Source organism: Neodiprion lecontei, chromosome 6, assembly GCF_021901455.1.
Source record: "Neodiprion lecontei isolate iyNeoLeco1 chromosome 6, iyNeoLeco1.1, whole genome shotgun sequence".
In the NCBI taxonomy this organism is placed as follows: Eukaryota; Metazoa; Arthropoda; class Insecta; order Hymenoptera; family Diprionidae; genus Neodiprion; species Neodiprion lecontei.
In genome coordinates, this window is record NC_060265.1 from 7405125 (window position 1) to 7427473 (window position 22349).

The 22349-nt window shown below is 39.9% G+C and overlaps 2 protein-coding genes across 5 annotated transcripts; one reads left to right on the forward strand and one right to left on the reverse strand.

Annotated features, from left to right (window-relative positions):
- The first annotated feature begins 248 nt into the window (after positions 1-248).
- LOC107219967 (torso-like protein) lies at positions 249-17464 on the forward strand. Of its 4 annotated transcripts, none has more exons than XM_015658347.2 (3): positions 249-308; positions 14460-15104; positions 15544-17464. In XM_015658347.2, exons 2-3 carry the CDS (start codon positions 14478-14480, stop codon positions 15940-15942), a joined length of 1026 nt encoding a protein of 341 aa, XP_015513833.1. In that variant the 5' UTR covers positions 249-308; positions 14460-14477; the 3' UTR covers positions 15943-17464. The 4 variants fall into 4 exon arrangements, with proteins under 4 accessions (XP_015513833.1, XP_015513831.1, XP_015513832.1 ...); XM_015658345.2 differs by having other exon boundaries at positions 254-664; XM_015658346.2 differs by lacking the exon at positions 249-308 and adding an exon at positions 701-1752.
- On the reverse strand, positions 16633-22277 carry LOC107219952 (tetratricopeptide repeat protein 5). Its single transcript, XM_015658324.2, has 8 exons — positions 21987-22277; positions 21481-21831; positions 21168-21410; positions 20973-21026; positions 20718-20903; positions 20398-20570; positions 20173-20317; positions 16633-20079 (listed from the first exon to the last, which is right to left on the reverse strand). The coding sequence occupies exons 1-8, from the start codon at positions 22068-22070 to the stop codon at positions 19960-19962; spliced, it is 1356 nt and encodes a 451-aa protein (XP_015513810.1). The 5' UTR covers positions 22071-22277; the 3' UTR covers positions 16633-19959.
- Between the last annotated feature and the right edge of the window lie 72 nt (positions 22278-22349).

Here is a 22349-nt window from a genome sequence, read left to right on the forward strand (position 1 = left end):
TCCCACGCATTCAAAAACTCCCCACCACTCACTTACGGAAAACAACTCGACTGTTTGAGCTCACCTGCATATGTATATAAATATATGTATATATATATATACATATATACCTATATGCATACATGCCGCGCGATACAAACGATCGCGGCGCGTACAGACCGAGGTCCTCTCGTCGATTACATACGGCGTATAGGTACTTACACAAGCTTATAAGCCAGCACATTCACGTCAATGGCGAGTGGCGCGGGAGACTTCTTGTAGTTTCGAGTCGCTCGTGCTATGCAGTCGTAGCCGGTCTGGCTAGCTCGGTAAGTCGAAGTCGCGAACCCGCCGATAAATCGCAACTGGATGGTTATATGTGTACCATTACTCACCTCACGTGCAGTGTCAGTCGCTAATGATTTAATTGCAAGTCTCTCTCTCTCTCTCTCTCTCTCTCTCTCTCTCTCTTTTTCTTCGACTAAAAATTCATTTCGATTCAACGATTTTCTTTCACACCTATTCATTTTTCCGTTACCGATCGTGACAGTCAATTTAATAAAGTGAAAATAATTATGAGTGAGGCGAACGTGTGACGTCGAAGAAGATAAAAGTGACCGACAACACAATTGGGAATTTGAAATCATCATGGGAAGAGGATAGCTTACGTCGAGTTTAATCTTCGGTAATGAAACAAGGAGGAAAAAACGAAAAACAAAAATATTCAGAGATAATATAATTGCGTTTGAAATTAAATTTCAGATGAATATTCATCGGTTATTGTTGGATCGTGTACGTAATTGCGTTGAAATCACACACGATCATCCACCGCATCCCAATTAACGTTATGTCATTTCGAGGACGACGAATTACTTGTAATTAACCGTATTTTTTCGGGCATCGTATGACGGTATGAATTTTATCTCCTCGCGGTGATGCAGGTATACCATGTGCATGAGCCGATGGATTTTCTTTCGCAACTCGCGGCAGTAACTCGATCTCTGAATTTACGTAATGTGCACACACAGTATAAGATACATCGGTAGATCGATGTAATAATACCGTGTGATAATAATATCAGCTTGTGAGAAAACAGTGCTCGATCTTATTTACGATATAATTCGATCATTGGAATACGTAAAAGGGAAAACTAATACCAAGTCAATTAAATTTTATGAATAATGAATAAGAAAGTCGAAATTTTCACCATTCAAAGGATTACATCAGTTCACAGTGAAACCGCGAGACGTTTTTCGCAATTTGAAAAATCTTACACGGGCGACGATCGCGCAATATTATAACGCGTCCCATACGATCCTGATCGATCAGCTGCGAGGGAACATTTCTGCAATACATATACATATATAACTTATAATCTCTAATTATGTCGTATCGTATTTTGTAACGCGCTTTATTATACGTATACTTTATGCCTATACGACGATTACTGCCACAGCAGCCAGAGTGATATTTTGTGAAAGGAAACAGTAGTGCAGATTGCACGGAGAAACAAAAGTTTGCGTCGTTACACCGGTTGACTAACGGCAAACGCCTTTTCTCTCTCTCTCTCTCTCTCTGTCTCGCTCTATCTTCGTCTCTCTTCCTTTGGCATTATCATCAAGTAATCAGAGAATTCACATTTCGCATGATCAACACGCGTTGCATGTACTGCGTTATTATCGTCTACACGCGAAATATATTCTGGGTCAGTAAGACGATCAGTGGACATTAGAAAATACACGAGGATAGTTTTCGGCACAGTAAACGTCTGCGGTAAGAATTAAAATCTTTTCTCATTAAGGAAATTCTCTGATGTAAATTTTATTGAGAAAACCAAGGCGAACGATTACAACTGGAACGAACAGAAATGTGTCGCGAGATTTGTGACGGTTGTAATGAAACCGCGATAGCGTAATCAAACAAGGAAAAGGGCAGTCGCGATGCGTGAAGAGTAATATAGTCGTAACGCGTCGGCTCGAATAACGTTGCAAGACACATTTCTCGAATTATTCAAAAGAAGCACAAGCTAATAAATTACCGTCATATTATACCCTGCAATTAGGGAATAACGTTGCAAAATTTCTCCTACAATTCGTAATAATTACGCATTTTTTTCCCGTATTCATTGTAGCAATCGGGTAAGCTCAACAACACCTTTCGGCGAGAAGATTTTTAAAGCGTCGAAACGCAGCGACAAAAACAACGTGCCAATATAACATCGAACATGATTAACGTCGAATAATATCGAAAACTGTCGCGAATAATCTCATTTTGTCTTGAATTTTGTAAAAGTGCTGTGAATGTAATGTAAAAAGATAAGAAGTAACGAATCCGCGAACTGGACGTAAGACGAAAGCGAGAAATAACCAAATTAGCAGGGATCATAGCGCCAAACTAAGAGATGAACTCCGGCCGGCTGAAAGTTGGGTTGCGCACTACTCCGCACTCCGCAGCCTTGAGCTCATTGCGTTATTCCTAAGCCTGCACGCGGAGGAGCCTCCGACCTGCAAATGGATAATCGTTGCCAGTCCTGCAGACGGTCGGTATCACCTGCCATCCATGCACTGTGCCAGAGAAACCTTGGCGAATTATGCAAGTCCCTTGCGGGATATCTCACGAGATGTCGGTGCTTTCGCAGAGGCCGACGAGATATCTCTTATCGTTGGCAAATCTCGCCGCGAACAGAGAACGTTGTACACATGTATATATATACATATATGTAATGTACCTACTCGTAACGAGTATAAAGTACAGGTTGAATAGCGATATTGAAACGCAGGAGCAAATTGCCGGAGTGTTTAATCTCTTTCTGCCAATATTTTCCATTAAATTTTATAACCTGTATAAAGGCTGTCGTATTTTTCATTATATGCTGGTATATGTCTATTGAATCCAATTACACGGTCGTGAACACACTACCGTCGTTTCACAATTTCAATAACAGGAGGAAAACATGTAACATTTAATGCAAAGTGAATGAACGAAGTGGAAAAGATGATGCACGTAAATTTGAATATCAGAACAGCGCGGCAAGTGACGTTCGCTTTCAAAACTATTAACGATCGGTATCACAAGAATTAAGGCAAAGATTAACGAGCGCGGCATCGCGATACCTGCCTGTACTGTGTAGCAACAGGTGGCCTTAACTACACCTACAGCGTATTTATCGAACAGTAGGTACTTCCAATTAGATATTTTCGACGATAAAAATTCTAATTTACACAACGGTCACGCGCGCATCTATAAGTAAAACTTTCGCCCTGCATACTGCAACACCCCTGACGTGTGCACGTGTCGTACGGACATAACCGACGGTCTGTAACGAAGCACCGATGCAATCGAAGGTGAAGATTTGGTCGCACGTCGCGTCTTTCGACTTCGATTGAATTAAAATTTGTCGTTTTTCACCCACGCTTAACCGTTAAAGGAAAACTATACAAAGGTGACGACCATTAAACATTTCTTACCGAAACATTCCTTCGACCAAGCTTACACAAGGTAAACATTAAGGTTCTATCCATAACAGTTTATACCCTTCTCGTCTCGTTGTTCTACCTTACACTCGACGACTAACCCGACTGGCGACATAAAGAACGATTAAAAAGAGTTAATAACGTATGCACAGAGCGTGCTGTAAATTCGATGTCTGCATCCTTATAGACTCTTTGCTGACGGATGCCGATGTGTTACGATATAGAGAGAAAACGGCTCTTTAACTAATCTAACCGCACCGGCATACACGTACGTATGTAGGCATGTGCTTACGGCCGCACATCGGTTACGGCAATAGAGACACACGTGCCCGATCCTTGCGCACCGCTGCAACAGAAGCAGCGGCAGCGTGGAGGAAGACACAATGGAATTCCCCGAGACTCGAGGAGCCGGCTTTAAAGTTAGCCTGGATTGCATGACTACTTGTACAGTGTAGGTAGGTAGGTAGATACTCCAGTGGATTGTGCGCCGTCAGCACTTCAGGTTCAATGCCTCACGGTTCGAAACACATTTCCCTCAGCCCCACGCGATCGCCGTGTAACGTAAATGGGACTAAACTAAACCCCTCCGCATCGCTTCCGCGAGTAACAATTTATCGCTTTATCACCTACGCGACGTCCTCTCCGAAGCCGGCTTTACACGGACGACCGTCGCGGCGTCGCTGGTGGACGGTCAGGAGCTGATTAATTTTCTCTAATCAACTACGAGCTGTACGTTCGGGTATACTTTACGATCCGCATTTCGATATGCACGTTTTATGTAATATGGGTGTGCCAAAGTTCTCGGCGTTGCACGTAAACGACGATATCTAACGTTGATTCTAATCGAGACTTTGCTTTTCTATCTCAAGCATTTCTGTATTGTATAATTCTGAATAGCTTGTTCTTGTCGTGAAAGTTTATGCAAAAAAATGGAAATCGACAAAGTGCATATTCGACATTGAATGTTGTTCCAATTTAATCTCGGTAAAACAGCTGTGGAAGCAAAAATACTAATTTATTCTGCATATGGAGAATCTGCCGTGAATGAAAGTAATACGTGTCCATGGACAATATTTTCAAAAAGAATAACTGTTTTGTATTTTGAAAACCGGTAAAGATTCTCTATAAAAAGAAAAAAAAAACAAAAAAACGCCGAGAACTTTGCACACCCCCAATACTTGCACCACTATACTTGAGCACGGTTCAGGATCGGATGCGTTTACGTTGTATTTTATCGCGACTGACGACCAGGTGACATCCCGGTGAACAATTAATTCCGTACCGTAACCGAATGACCACGGTACTACGATGCTCGTGATGCGACACCGAGTTTCCCCCGATTAGCCTGATTTTCCGACAACGGTAATTAACAGGGCTGAAAATCGATGCAGCGGTACTTCGTAAACCAGCTCTTAGCAGGCAGTAATCACGGCACGCAGCTGAAGGCACGTTTAAAACGGATGATAGAATCTCCGTCGCGAGTTGTACTCTGACTAAAAATCGACTGGCCTAAAAGAACAAGCACTGGAATTTCCCGCTAATCCCGTTTTTTCGTCTTTGCGTAAATAAGAATTTTACAAAACAATATTTATACTTGCGGAAAATACTCAGAGACGCAACTTCGGCCGATTTTACCGAATGTCGAATTATCTGATCTGTTCTTGTAAGTTCAATGAAGAGGAAATAAATATGGATCAAATTCTATCCGAATCGGTTCATCAATTTTTTAATTATTTTACACAGGAACAGCTTGGTTCATCTCGATAAAAATCTACTCAACTCTGAGTTCATGGAGAAACGCGTCAATTGAGATGGGCGTAGCAAAAATCAGTTGGTTGAAAAAATTGATCAGAAATGATTCCCCGGGTCTCAAGACTTCGAGACACAAGTGAAAGCTCTGAAATTTATACTTTCGGTGCGGTGACATTCTCGATAACTTCCCCTCTTCTCTGTCAAGTACAAAGATTTCTGGTAAATTGAAAACGACCGAAACGGCACCTTGATATATATTTCTGTTAAATTAATCTGACCGTGTCACGTTTACAACGCTTACAGCAATTACAACGATAGCCGAGTGATTATACAACCCACGAAGAAAGGCAAAATATCCCGCTTCGACGGGAGATTTTCTTACATGTATGTCTTTATTATTACATTATTATTATACCGTTGCAGGCGTAATGTGCATAAGAGAAAATCATATCTGAAGCCGTTCAGCGCGTCATTACAGACACACGATGCTTACCTAACAGACGCACAAATGGATTGTACGTGTACCTTTCACAGTTCACTTTATATCTCACCTCGCCTTCGGTATTTCGTCTAGCTACTGTTATTTTCAGTCTGCCGCATTTATTACGACGTTACATCCGCCATTGATTTGGTCGATTCTTTCAATCGTTTAAAATACTTTCTGCCAACTCGGGATACGCTAAACCGCACTTTCGTGTGTTATATACGACTCGACGAGGGATCCACACGGCGGTTGAGTATCGGATCTATAATGGTTAATGTGTAAAGCCGAAGCGGTCAAACGAAGTCGAGGAAAAGTCACCGGACGGGTTCTTCCTTGATCGTGATCGTTTTTGATACATCTATCGCGCACAAGCGGACCGACAACAACAGACGCTAAACGACGAGACTCCGACATTACCAGAAATTTTATATACATCAAATTTACGTATACACGTAAAAAAGGTTTCTTTTTAGTCGAAGAAAGTTCAAAAAAAGTTTCAAATCTTTCGAGAACGTAGTTTTTGAGAAAATCGATTTTTGTAGGTTGTTAGTTAAATACAATGACTTACGATTTCTAGAAAATCCTGAAAAATTACTTTCAACAAATTCAGAAAAAGACACAACTTTTTCCCAAAACGCACAGTTTTCGAGTTATAGAGAATGAGATATAAAACACCTAGTTCTGAACGGCAGGTGAGGAAAATCTGAAAAAGTTAGAAAATGTATATTTGGTGGATTAGAAGTAGGATATAAATCGGTGACTAACTCGATGGGGCTCGGGATCAAACCTTGTTCACGTTCATTTCAATTACCCCATGTACATGTGAAAATACTGTCCGTAGCCATAAACGCGCGTGTTATTAATAAGGCTTCACTCGCGTAATTTCCCTGCATTGCACGTCTCACCAGGCCAAAGAGTAAAAAATAATCTTACCGTCGGATCACTTACCGCGACAAAGCTGTCTAAATATTTTCGTAAACGAAAAATCCAACACGACGCTGGCGGATAAACAACGCCACGGTGTCGCAAATAGAATACCATATCAATACCTTGTAAGAAACGGTTGCATTCCTCAGTAAAGACGAAACAAGAGTACAAGAGTTCAAGTTCACAGATCATTTACCGCATCCTTTACTTTCCTCTCGATTTCATAGGCAAGTACGTTCAAGTTTAAATTTGTTCTTCGGCACCTGTCACTTCAGAAACGGCGAAAATAATGGGACGTTAACTCTGCACATGCGGTGTTGAAAAGCTGATCAATTCTTATCACCGCCTGTTATTATCCTCTGTTAGATTTAAATTACCCGGCAATCTTTGAGTCAGTGACCTTTGCTCGATGGTACATACGCGCCGCGTGAATTGTTATATGGGGGAGAAGATTCGAAGCGTTTTGTTTTACAGGCAAGGGGGAACCTGATCAGACGGTATTACAACGGAAATGCAATGAAGTGGCGATTCCGGTACGGCGCAACTGCGGAGCCGACCGAAACTTTCTTTGAACCGCACGATCAATCGTCGGGGTCGTTATTCATCGTTATCAGCCGGCGCGGTTCGAATCGTGCTCCATTCTTTCAGGGCAACGGATTAATTTTGTATCAGGCACTTATAAGTCGGCCACACGTGGCGGAGGATGTACAGAGGTTGAAATCTGGGACCTATGGCAGTTTGGACTAGAATTTTGTCCGATCTCTGCCCCGAAACTCGGGTCGTGATCCTCGCCGTACGTGAACGAAATCCGGCAGGCACATCCTGTTTGTAAAAACTAAACCAGCCGAATAAACTTGTTCCGCACCGTGATATATAGATATATACCTACATGTAATAGAGACGTGCGTAATGTACGCGAGATTCGAGACGTCGGTAAAAGCTAACACACGCCTGACTGTAACACTTGTGTATGTATACACGTCGTACATAAATTCCTCGGCAAAAGACGTCGCAGGCAGTAATTTCGCGGATACGTAACGCATTTGCGTTTCTCGTATGTACACAACGTGCGCATGTGCGAGCACGCTTATACCGAGTTTGTAAATTCGAGCGATATCATCCGAGTATTCAGGCAGCGAGAGATTTGCTGTCACGTTTTATCCGCGTTTTAGCGAACGTCGACGATCCTTATCCTTCGTTTGTGATCCGGGCATGTAACTTGAAGCGCCGGTGTACGGATAATTGCACGGATAGAAAGAGCGACGATAGCAATATTTTTTCCTCGAAACATTCAATTATATCGTACGATAATTACAAAATTATCATTTTTAAGTGAATTTCTCTGATTCTGATTTCTTGCGAAACGATACAACGTATTATGTGTAAATACGTATAATAAGCATATATTTAAAAAATAAATCACAAGATTCTTGGTAAAGCCTTGACCCTGTTGACTAATGGTGGAACGGTATCGTGGAACGATAAGTTCTCAAATCATCTCGGGAGGAAAAAACTTACAGACGTGATTCTGAAATGTATATCGTTGTACGAAAACTGTGCGCAGCTTCTGCGGCTGGATTGATACGAAACGGTTTACTTTCCCGGATTCTTTGATATCTCGATTCGTTTGCATCAAAGTGTGGAACGTCTGTGTCTGTCGTACGTCTTCTAACAGTTGTTCGACGGTCTTCCGGTTCTCGAAAGCAGACAGACATTTCCCGGGTGTATAAATTTAGCCCACACTTCGACGGTGGATAAAAAAAGAACCCCCGTTTGTGAGGGCAAAGAGCCGATTCGGGGGAACGTTAAAAGGTAAAATAATAATAGAACAAAATAAATAAAAAGACGGAAATAAAGGAATGTATTATTGACTCGATAATGGATCAGCCGAGTTAAGCTTCCGTCTTCTTCGATCGGTCACTGGCACTGTCCCGAGCTTTTCGACGAGCGATTATCCCGACGACAATCGGCCGGGGAATTGAAACAGGCGTAACGTAAATACTTAATAATATATAATACGAGAAGCGATTTTGAATCTACCGCGTGGGGGATAAATCTACGCAACTTGTATACGTTATGTATATCGCACCGTGCACCACGTGCCCCATTCTGATTATTACTATAAAAGCTCTGAATCTCAGTGGAGGCTGCGACCTTTGCTACTGACTGTCACAACGGTTCATAGACCGATAATGGAGCACTGTGTGCCTTACGAGGGTTACACGTACTATACTACTGCGACATTCATGTATATCCACAGGAGTGTTAGGTGAGATAATTTCACGTATCGCTATTACGGTATTAAGCGGGTGAACGTCATTTAACCGCGCGTAAATCGCTCTACATTTTATTTTTCCTCCATTAACTTATCTCGATTAATGTTGATATTATTATTCTCATTTAGTCCAGAAAGAAAATGCATTTGATATTATAAATATGTATACTCTCTCACATTTATTGCGCACAAGTTTTAAATCTACGCTGTTAACCGCAAGCAAAAAAAAAAAAAAAACAAAAAAAACACTGGCGTGTTATTTTTGGGGGAGTATTTTTCCCCTCGAGGTTTTAGCCCTAAAGAAACACGGACGTGTGGCTTGGGGTAAAATTATTTTTAAAACCAGTCCCACGTCCCCCTTTATATTTCTGTTGCTACCGTGATTACGTGGCGTGGGGTGATAAGTTGTGATTATTTTTTTATGGAAAAACTCAGGTATCTAGACCGGCGAAAAAAAAAGTGTAAGATATCGACGCGAAGCTCATGATTCCGACTCCACGAAATTCATTTTGTTTAAATTCAACGGTTTATTTTTATTATTATCATTATAACTGTTATTATTATTACTATTATTATTATTATTATTATTAATATGCATCTCTTCGAAGAATAAAAATAACCTTTGTCACTTGGTTATAGTTTGACAGAATTATTTCTAAGAACCGAAATCTATTTGACAGAGCTGAAATTTTTGATGATTTCCTAGAAAATAATCGCAATGTGACTGAATTTGTATTTCCTAATTAGTCAAAGTTGACTCATGCTTCAGTTTGTTTAATAATTACCGAAACGGCAGCACCAGCACCAGCACCACCGGCACACGTGTTAAAACACACTTTACCTATCTGTAATCGGTTTGTACGTTAAATACATGTTATAAAAAGTGAACGTTGGGAAAATAAACGAGTATCTAACGCAACTGTCACGCGATCGATCGTCGTCGAGAATCTATAACCAAGAGGAATTTAACTAACCAACAAATAGGTATAAAATTTGCCACGAGTGCGAAATAAGAAAAAAGGGAATAACATATGTAATAAACAAATTATTTAAGTACGTTTGATTTAGAATACGAAACTGGGTTGCTGACGCGTCGAGTTTTGTTTTTTTCTTCAACGCCTGCACGCGATTTATCCTTGAAAAGAATATTTTTCCTCGTCCGCACGAACCGTTGAACAAATTGTCGATCAGGTATGTACGTACGATACATGATGCAATATGGGCGAATCCCAAAGCCACAAATAATCGAGGATATTCCGGGTGAATCAAGGACTCGATATTTTTTCGTTCAGTTTATTAAGAATTTTTCGCCCTTTGAGAGCATTTATTAAATTATTGTACTCCTGGAATATGACGTGATGATTTTTCTCCGAAAAAAAAAACAAAGTGAAATTGTAAAATTCTAAGCAATAGCTTGTACAGGGTACCGATGTTGAATTTCAAATTGCTTAAAAATCATCAAAGACGTAGAATATTCGTTTCACGCTACGACGGTTTATTTTATTCAAGACCATTTTCCATCACCGTCAAAACCTATCACGCTACTTTTTTTCCATCACGTTGATATCGTTAACTAGTAATTTTATAACATAGCATCGACATTGACTCTGATAAAAACATGCATACAACGTTGAATTTGATATTGAGAAAAAAATGTGTTTGACCGAATTTAAAGCAATGCATCATGGAGTAAAATTGAGGGCGTCATTTAAGTTTTTTACAATTTCGTGAAGGTGATTTAATAAGTTTAGTTATGAAATTATACTTTTCGCCTCGATTTTCGTATTGAAAATCATTATACTCAGACTACATTATAATGTATCAGTTTGATAAATATTCAACGTGCGACTATCTCGTAATAAAATTACCGAAAAGTATTCAGACTCGTGAAAATGTTTCCTCGATAGTTTAGTATTCGAGCTCACAATTTCTCTATCTATAAAAAAAATGTCACGTAAAAATATGGGGAATTCGAATTCTTTTAGCGGGTGAAACGACGTCTGTAACCCTGTACAAAATGCGCGCGAATATCAGAGACACGTAACAGGTGCCGATTGTGCCTAACGCGAGTATAAGGTGTAGATAAATACATGTCGTATACGTTAGAGGCGTTGCGTAGTACGTACGCATTTACGTTACACGCATCTGCGTACGTACGAATTCACCTGCAGGCTGCAATCCCAGCTGAATGAAGCTGTCGCGTACGTCGCATTACAGAGCTGGGAATAGATACACTTGTAAACCAATCGGCGAAAGTGGATTCCCGTTTGTGCCAACCGCTTCCTTCATCGACTAACGGATTTATACAAATCGTCTTTTTGTCAAACTCTCGATCGTTGCAAATTTTCTGCATCGGAAAAAATACGCGCAGTACCGACCTACTGTTAGTATGAGTTTCTTGTTCTCACCAGTTTTGTACGAATTTATACGTATTAGACTGTATCGGAAAGAAATCGACTAAGTTTTTTTTTTTTTCCAAAATACAAGTCGAAAGTATTGTTTCAACCGGCGAAACAAGAATGCTGTTCAAGTTTGAGCTCTTAATAATAATATTTAGAGATGCATCGTCGCGATTTTCTATTTCCCATTTAAATAACATGGGAAAACTTTGTTTCAAACTTTGCAATTTTATAACTCGTCAACGCATTAGTGTACTGCTAAGGTCAGAAGATATTTTTATAGGGAATTGAACGTTCTACAAAAGAGATCTCTCGTCGTTTTACGATAAATCTACTCTTTATTCAAGGTCCTTTGTTGACTTTTGACATTGAATAACTTTTGAAAGAGTAGATCTATCATAAAACGATGAGAGACCTTTTCCGTAGCACGTTCAATTCCCTGCAGAAATACTTTCTGATCTTATCAGTACACTAATGCGTTGACGAGTTATAAAATTGCAAGGTTTAAAACAAAATTCTCCCATATTATTTAAATGGGACATAGAAAGTCGAAATGACTCTAAATATTAATATTAAGAGCCGAAACTTGAACAGTGTCTTTTTTTCGTCATTTCGTACAATTTTTTCAACTTGAGTTTTGAATAAAAAATGGTCAATCTTTTTTATAAAGTCCCATACTCGTCACTTGGTGAATTTGTATAACCTGCAGGAAGGTAATGAAAAATCGGATCGTTCAGCTGGTCTTCCGAATGGGGTGAAAATTCGACTTTCCTTCCCTAGTCTATTCTTCTCTGGGATAAAACGAGTACCCGTGTCGCCGCAGCATCTTCACCGGCCGCACGACACGGCGTGAAAGTATTGTGTACAATCAGCATCCCACTTTTGGAACGGTTTCGTAACCGCGGATAACGTACAAGTGTTCGGTTGTGTGTGACACCGATTGCACAACGGTGGTATACTCGGAATGCAAAGTAGTGATTCGGTGCGAAACGATTTGATCTGTTTATAATGTATCGGGGCTGCGGAGCGTGCAGCTTAAATTTAGAGCACCGTGGATTATTGCCGTAGTTAATTTCCAAGCCTAATCTCGAGGATCTATCCGCTTCGTTTCAATTCCCCAAAAACGTCACGGTTCTTTGTATTTCTTATTTTTTTTTTATTATCAGTTTTTTTCCACTTAGTAACGACTGTGATTAACATTCTTTCAATAAACTCAAAGACGAATCGCAAGGCCAGAGAAAGTGCGGGGGATTCCAAATATCACCGCGATTATACCATAGTAGATTGATGAGCATAAATTACTTTTATTATGTATATATATATATACATTTTATCGACGACGGCCGCGTGTTTTCGATTTAACTGGTAACAAAAGGTATTGTTGAGAAATTTCCGACTAAGGTAAAACCCGAACATTCATATTCCATTGATTTATTTATATAACAATCGCAATTATATACATATATATATATATATATACATATATATATATATAGCACGTGTGCGTCCCTCGGTTAATTTCAAGAGTACGTAACTTTACGCTTACTGCTGTGTAAACACATATAACGAGCACTAAAAATTCCGCGAACACTTGTGAAAGAATTAAACATTTCGCGTGTACCGCGTGTGTATGTTAATAATAAAACCTGTACACGATTTCGATTTGATTCAGGAAGTAAAACCGCAATTTCTCCACTTCCTACTTATCAACTCGAAACCTGAAATCCATGTTAATTCACCCAAAGCGAGGTGGCAAGGCGTGATGTGGCGGTCGGCATTGTAAATAACCGAATTCCAAAACCACTTCCGCGAAGAATTTCACACGCCCGTTAAAAGTTCGCCGTATTCACTATTGCTAGTGATTTTCTTACCGCGGGAAAAAATTTGTGCAAAATTAATACCAGATTGAAAAGAAATTCAGCATTGCAGTTTGATGACGCGAGGAAAACCGCGCCAAGAATCACGACTCAAAGTCTTTCATCCGAAGCGACAACGTTGTTCTCTAATGACCGCAGAATTATATACACCTATATAGGTGTACGTGTACGTATCTCTGTTATATACACACGACGTGAAATCACGATTGCGGTGTAATTTGACTTGCACTTTAAATATACGTGCACTTATGTCACGTGCGCCATTCTTCATCGGCAATCTCGCAACCTGCGCACTCACGTATCGCTCAACAGGCACTGCAAATGTTAAACAAAGGATAAGAGTGCACCACTGCAAACGTTGAAAGGAACCCGCAAAGGTCAAACAAAAATATACATCGGTTAAGGGGTGCGTCCTGGAATGCAAGGATCGCCATCGCATCGGGTCACTTGAGCAACCGAATAGCGGGAGTGTCGGAATTCCGATTCCATTCGTGCCCTATTCCGTAAATCGGTTTCTTTTTCTTTCGCCGATCCTTAACGTTACACGTTTGATCGCTCGTTTTCTGCAGCAGCGACAGTCATTGCCTCTCTCTTCTTGATCATCGATTCTCCATTTTTCAACAGATCTCCGAGTCCCGAGGGTAAAATGTTTGGAAAAAGACTCCGTGATCGTTTTAATAGAAATCAGTGTATTTACAGTCGGCGTTAGTTTTTAAAATTCATCGAATAGATTCCACGCGAGAAAGATATTGAGAGAATAATTCTCCGAACCCATCCCAGATACGTATGCCCGTTCCAGTCGCATTGATCGTTTGTACAACCATCCGAAGGCTTTTGAGATCGTCCAACGATCCACGATTTATGGTCACGGTTTGAGCGTTTGCATTTAGCATCTCGACGATGATCGGGAATCCAGTATTACCTTAACGCGTGTCTCGCGAACAGCGGGGCGAAGGCCATGGCGCCACACACCAGGCCGTGATGTAAAGTGTGTAAAGTAGAGAGACAGATGCGGTATCAAGAGCAGTAGCAGGGGACCGGTACCTAGACCTACATAAAAGGAATTCTTACAAAACTATGCAAGCACTGCACGGTTCGATCGAGATATGATACGAGTACCGCAGACAGCGAATGTAACGTCGTCGCGCGTTTAGCCGCAGGATTGTCCGAAGGTCCGCGAACCTTGGCTCGCGTCGTGAGGGGTATTCACGGTATCCAATGGTCCTGGAAACGATGTCCTTGAATTTTATTATCGTATCGTTGGATCGTACGACGTATGGAATATGCTTTCAGGTACCTTCCGCGTCCAGGATGCGAGTGCTAGGACGAGTGGTGGCGGTACTGGCGTGGATGGTGTTCAGGACGCACCTTGTATCGGCGCAGTCGCCGCACCTTGGTGGAGCCGTGAACGTCTTCAGCAGGTACGGTTACCTGAGCATAAGCATGAGGGTGGTGCCGAGGAACGACACGGAGAGTTGGATATTCCGCGAGCCGACGTTGGACGTCTTCCTGAACCCGGTTGCGGCGCCGCCGCGTCCGCAGGACAAAAACGCGGTGCTTAAGGGCGACTTTCACATGGAGTTTTGCGACAACATAAGACAGCTACTCCAGGCCTACTTTAGGGACTTTACGTTCGAGAGACTGGACAGACCCTGGCGAGCCTTCACCGCGAGTTGGTCGAGGACGGCGATAGCCAGGCACCTTGGTATAAACGCGTCGTTCGCTACCGGGGACCATTGTTACGTCCTCGTTCGCGTTGCCAGATTCAGGGAAAGCCAGCGGCTCAACGCACCCGTGGATTCTCTCAATCTCGACGAGGCGATAGCGCGGGAAGTCGAAAACGTCACGATCGGGGATTACGGAAGCGTAATTAGATTCGTGAGAAACTTCGGATCGCACTACGTGTCGTCCTACGTGACGGGAAATTCACTCTATCAGGCAAGTTGCACATTATCGTCGAAGGAGTAATATCCTCAGGCGTTTCTCTTTTCTTGTCGAGTTTCAATACACGCGTATACAATAAATAACGTACCTACCGCAACGAGGTGAGACCAGTGACCGACCTTAGCGGCCTTCTGCCCTTTCGTATACCAATTTTTCACCAAGTCACACGCTTTCGCGATTTTACCAGCAGACGTTTATCGCCGAATACGAACCAGCCAAAGCTATAATAAGGTAGGTATAAGGTACACGTGTGTAGCGCGACGATCGTAGTGGAGCATGTAATTGCGTACCTTGGAATGGATAAAATTCCTCGGCAATTATGCCGCCACGCGTGTAACGGACGCAAACATAGACAGACGGACAGACGCGCGCGGTAGCCGAGAAATCATATCGGTTCTGTTGTCTCTAATTAAGGCCACGTGCATTGTTTCAGGTGTTCGTGTACACGCCGCAGGTGTATTCGCGTATAAAAGGAAGACTGAAGTCCCGTGGCGTTGGTGAACTCTCCACGTCCGAGCTGAACAATTTCTTTTCGCCATGGTACGCGGAGCACATGGGGGCCATACAATCGGCCAGTGGAAACAGATCTGTCGAGGCGTGGGCGGTCGACCGACTGCGAGTGCAATACTACATATTCACCTACGCGAGTTTGTTGAAACTTCACGGCGACGTGCCGCTGCTACGTCAGCTGGATTCCCTCCTCGGCAACGAGGCCCTGCTTCAGCTTCAGCTCCGGACCCTGGAGCCACTCTTCAAGAATCATCCGGCGCGACTCGCGTGGTTTCGCGAAATAATTGACAATTTTTTCAAACTCTGCGAAGTGAACGTGTGAACAGAGAGATTTTCTAGATCAATCGAATTACGACATGATAACATGATATGTAGGGAAGACAGTGATGTAAACTTTGTATGTACGATACGGATAGAGAGATGATCCGTAAAGAACGTTGGCGATGTACGTACGTACGTACACGTATGTATGTACGGACAGAAATCGACGTCAAGATCGTCAAGTGCCTTTTGCGATGTTTCGTTATACACGTATTATATTATACAATGTACTGTACAGTTTCTATGAGAAATGGTCATTTTCGTTTCTTTTTTGGAAAATCGGTCGTTTCAACGACGCGATTGAGATATGTAACCATCTTCGGTGCATCGTGATATGAACATGTTCAACTTTCCGCATGTAATAACTTTTATAAGTATACATATTTATTAGGGTGCTTCACCCGAGAAAATTAATTTTTTGTTTTATCAGAAAACTGTTGTTTATGATGAAAAACAAACTCCTTGCAAATTTGAGCTCGATCGGATAAGATTTAGAGGTCCCGCTTTCGAGCATTCGTTTTTATATATTAAAATGACACGTAAAAAACTGCTTAGCTGAAAATATTCGACGAAAACGAAAAATAATAAAAACTTTTATTTTCTTTGAATTTAATACGATTATTTTTCATTATTCGTTTTTTTTCATTTTAATCGAATAAAATATCGACGTAGAAGCGTTTTTTGTACCAAATATTCTTGCCTACAAAAAAGGTCTCTTGATATTTTTCATTTTCGTCTATATTTTCACGCGATATCGACGGTGAGTTGAGTCGAGCTTTTTTTTACGTGTCATTTCAATGTAAAAACGAAAACTTAAAATCGCGAGCCCTAAATATTATCTAATCGAGCTCAAATTTGCAGGGGATTTGTTTTTCATAATAAACAACAGTTTTATGAAGAAGCAGCACAGAAGAGATATAATTTTTTTTTTTTGTGAACCACCCTAATAAATATGTATACCATCTATATCAGATTTACACGTATGTACGTACGATTGATATGAATTTGAGATAAAGAAACTGAAAAAACAAGCAACAACGTGTGTATACATACATAGGTGCTCAAAAGTGATCTTGAATTGACTATTGCGTTAATAACCGCTGTATAACGTTCCTCGCGATCGTGAGATCGTTCACATTTAAAAACAGACTGATTAATTATTTATACACACGCATTTGTCAACCTAAGCGAAGAGGTATACGTATGTATATGAATACATATTACACGTATGCATATGCATATACTGAAAACACGAAATATAATCACTGTTATTGTTATAAATAAGTATTTATTATATAATAGTTAATACAAAAACATTTTATACAAACGCTTCTTTTTATTTTTTTAATTATCGTTTTTTTTTTTAAATTTTTTTTTTTTTTTTTTTTATATTCTACCTATGTCACCGGCATTATTCTCACTGTTCTATTAGCCTAGATATACGGTATACGATTCGGTGACCTTGGAAGAAGATACCGATCGATATTACTGACGAACAATTCAATTCCAGTATTTCTTTAGCATTACAAAAAGAAGAGGTATTAATAAAAATTGAAATCAGTCTACTGTGATCGTGACAGTTTCATGAAACTGTACGTCCGTAAGCGAACGTTGATTCGTCAAGCCAGCTTGCCCATTAAAAAGTCTTTCGAATTTTTCCAAAAGACTTTGTAATGAAATTCGATCTCGGAATAAAGTATATTGACGCAACGTGTAAGAAACGATGTGACGGTAATATTGGCGATGAACAAATGCTGATCATTGGTAAAATTAGCAATTGAATAAAGCCGAATCGTGATCTGTTTACTTACATTGCATATGAGCAGTTAAGTGCTGAGAACAAGCTTAATAAGAGAGACATCGTTATTAAATATTGATAAGCGAACAATATTCGTACCAATGGTACGAAGGAGGCACACGCTCGTTTCAAATTGTAAACGCCCGTAATTCTATCTTGTTGCTGGTTGCAGCCCACGATTGGTCTGCAGAACCATCGATACAATCCGCAAATCAAGAATCAAGTCAAAAATTAGCTGCACTAGTAACGATCTCCACACTTTTCGGATAGAATTCCTTCCTGTTGATTCTTCAAGTGATTCGTGTCGGTCGATATGGAATATATACCATTCGTGTCTCTTATTAGTCTCGTTGTACCAATAAACTCACAGTCTTCGGCCTGTTACCACTTAACGAGGACCTCACTGCATTATTTGAATTATGATTCTACTTCATTAAATAACTATTTTGATCATTGGTCAGGATTTGTTAAATCATGATATTGCCATTGCCTTTATTTGTTTCTATTAAATTTCTCTTTCACAGTGTGAAGTTACGCTCAGTTGTGAGATTAGACAAATTTAAACCATTTAATGGTAACCTGACGCAATTACCAATATTCAGAGTTTACACTGAGGTTCAATAAGACAGCTGGACAAAAGATTTGGCACACGCGCAACTCGAGTGTATAGATTTTTTGGAGGATTTTTATCTAGGAAATTTTATTTGAATGCCTGGCAAGAGGTATTTGTTTTGAAATTTAGCTCGATAGAAAAACGTGGATTCTTCAAATATCATTTTCATTCATTTAGGCAAAATTTTTATAATATTTTCTTTTTTTAATCCATATATTTTCAGGTGCTCTATACAACTATAATATTCTCACTATACGAATTCGAGACACCCGGAACAATTGGGAAAATTTCTATTTGGGTTGGAATTATACTAAATATTTACACTTCTCGGCTTTTCAAATTGAGTGGTAATAATATTACAATAGGCAACGGTATAAATTTTCACTACAGGCCTAACAATAATATTGTGATTTTTCGGCGTCGTAAGAATTAATCAGTCATATCTATGCCAAGGACCCATCAACATCGTTATTGTCAAAAATTAACAATGATAGTCACAGTACGTATTACGTATGCGTGCTACATATATGCAAGCACAATCGATGTGCGTCGCAAATTCCTTCCACTACGGTATGATTCGTTCGATTTAGTGTAAGACCTAAAACGATGCGTACATAGGTGACACGACGGAATATATTTCGCAATCGGAACACGGTGAGTATAAAAAAGAACAATTATGTGATGTTATTAGGTGAAAAAGAGTGAAAACAATGTTATACACTAATTGAGTATTAATTAGTAACCAAGCATTACGGTTGAAATAAACATTTCACTTCTATTAACAAATCAATGCTTTCATCTATCGTATAATATTATGGCAATAGGCTGCCGCCAGCGGTATATTAGTCATTCTGTGATGCAACCAATCGTATATCAAATTTACGTACGAATGAAATTTTAATATTTCTCCTGTGGAAATAATTAAAAGTGAACTGAATTTCTTCTGCCTTGTTCTTAACCCCGTTCAATTTTTTTCAAGAATAATTTTATTCTTGGGTATAATGGAACAGGCTTGATATTTCAAAAAAAGCCGAGTAATTAGAACCCGACTTGAATAGCATGATCAAATTGTCTGAGTCGATAGAAATTAGACTATAATGCTGTAGGCAGTTCCGTTATAAGAATACCTGTTTCCAAATATCGGCAATCATTGTGTAACAGAAAATCCACATACTAAATGTGATAATGGTAAAAAAAAAAAACGTATACTATTACCACGTGAGTCTCTATGAAGCGATGCATAATATGTATGACACAAAAATGCAAGTGAGATTGCAAATACATTTTTGAGGTGAAAATAATTCGGTATGCCCATGGCGTTTGGGTAAGAAAAAAATCTTGTTGATAATCTCGACAAAATTTATGTCAAGGATTTATATTGAAACAGTGACGGGTTACTTGCAAGCGATGTGGTAATATGGTAATTTATGAATAGATGTTTCAATGTATGGACGCATTTCTTACATAAAGAACCTCGACATGATTGAATATCATGTATAAAGATAAAAGATAAATTCGCATTAGAAGTGGGGATTGCTTATTCGAAACAAACAAAAAGTGGAATGGAAATCTTCGCGATTCCCTTTTATGAAGATTGAATGGAATACCTAATCCGTCTTCTTAAACGTTGATAATTTTGCACTAGCTTGCTGGTCACGGCCCAATTTCTTCCCATTGACGACTAATATGATAGGTGTTTCGACTCGTATTGATTTAAAATCAAAATTCTACAAGGACACAGAAAAAAAGTTACACATTAACTAGTTACAGCCACCAATTCGGAACAAATAATATTTCAATAAGAAGTGTGGGTAACTAACGTTTTCGAGGAAAGAGAAATTGTGATGCGTCAAAAAGGGTTCTGGAATAACGACCGTATCAGCAACAGTAACACCCCGTCCTCTTGCCAAATTATATACGGTGACAGAATAACAGCTTTTGTCAGCATCCATCAAGCAAAAAGTACTATTTGAAAAACAACATTTGGTTATGAAGAATGATATTCTTTACAAATACGCAAGTCGACTTGATTGCGCGTAACTTACAAAGGTACGCAGTCTGGATCTTGGATCCAGCAGACAACTTTCCCATAAACGACTTTTTCTACATTCACACCAGGCGTCAGATCTTTCATCGAAACTAAATCCAGTTTCACTGATTTATCCCCTAAGGTATAGGAGCCACCCTTGTATGGACCCAAATGTTTCGTATCCAGACCCTGAGCAATAAATACAAAGAGTTGAGTAGAAGCGATACTAGATCTTTCTCAGAAACACTGGAATAAGCGATACTTGATCGATGTGATCTAATTGTATTAGATTTTTTATTGAGCACGTAACGTATCAATTTTGTAAATGCTTTATACCTGCACAAGCTGATGAAGTTTTTTGGCTTTTAATCGGCCCTTGGTGGTAGTCAAGTCTTGTACATCCTTGAGATACTTCAAAAGTTGTTGCTGCTTAATACGAGGAGTTTCCCAAATTGGATCTAACAGCATTGATTGATTAAATGCTTCCAAAGCTAGTTTGTATTCCTCCTCGTACTTTAGAGCCTGATCAACGAGAGGGGATTGAGTAACCAACAAAACTTTTTACGATTCAATTTGTATACTAATACTCACAATTGCTTTGTTGTAAAATAAATCAGGGTTGCTTCTCGCAATAATATCTTTTTCCTGGAGAAAAAAAGTAAATCACCCAACAATCTTTTTTATTCCCTGTCAAGGAGCCAAAATTCTATCAATCATAAAATAATGGAAACCAGAAAACTGAACAATCTCAACTCAAAAGTATCAAACAACAATGAGTTCACTTACGGCTTGTGAATAAGCGGACATACATTGCCGGAGAGTTTTTGGATTTTGATTGATTGCAAAGAACGAAGAGAGGTGTGCATTTCCAAGAATTGCCCACGAAGTACCGTCTGAAGTATCTAAGCTAACGGCTTCTTTTGCATATTCCAAGCCTAGCTGTACGTTGTTTATTCTCTGCTCGTAACTGGAGGTAGGTTCTTGTCTTAAAACCATGGACAAATTGCGAAGCGATATTTTATTTCTTCCCTGTGAACGAATCGTTTATACTTCAACTATGTAACCCATTTCTATAATACTAGATGGAGTTGAAACGCACGTGAGGTAGAGCGCCGATGAAACAATTTTTAGCTTGTTGAATGTCGTCATTTTTCCAGTAGCACTCGCCAAGCTCATTCCAAGCTTCAACCAATTTTGGCTCCAGTTTAACCGCTTTACTCAATAACTCTTCGGCCTGAGGCATAAAGCGATCTACCACATTCAGACATCGTCCTTTGAGGTAGTAATATTTGGCCCGAGCCCCGTCGATTTCATAACCTTTATAATCGTCAAACTTACTCAGAGCATTTTTCATCTCTTTTTCAACATCGCCACTCTTTTCAACGGCACGATCGATTGAGTTGTTAACGAAGTAATGGTCTCTGAATAAGTAAAGCGATTGTACTCGTTCCTGAAGGAGAAGGAAAAACGACTTGTCAGAATTGGTAGTTGACTCGTTTGTATACAGAAGTTACGTGTCAAAAGATATTTTGGGTGTTCCGTTAACCGAAGGTAATCCGGATGCGTTAGTGGATATTAAAACTTAAAAATTTATGGGATATTTACTGTCAAAACGACGATGGGATCTTCCTTGACAGCAGCCGGACTTTTCGCCCCCGCAACGACTTTTTCATCGATTATTTCGGACATTATTTATTTTCATTTATTCATTCATATAAATTAGCCAACCCATGTCCTTCAATGTACTCAGCAATGCATAGGAAACATTGAACCGGTTTTAGATTAGATTACTTCCTGTTGCTTGAAATCTACCGAATAATATGAATTCGAGGTTATGGATAACATCAAAATTGGTACCACACGGATGGAACTGTCAGCGAGATCGATTGCTAAAAGTCAACGATGGTTACAACAAATCTAGAGAAAGGCGAAGAGTACAAATATTCGAGAGTTACAGCTTGTGATGAA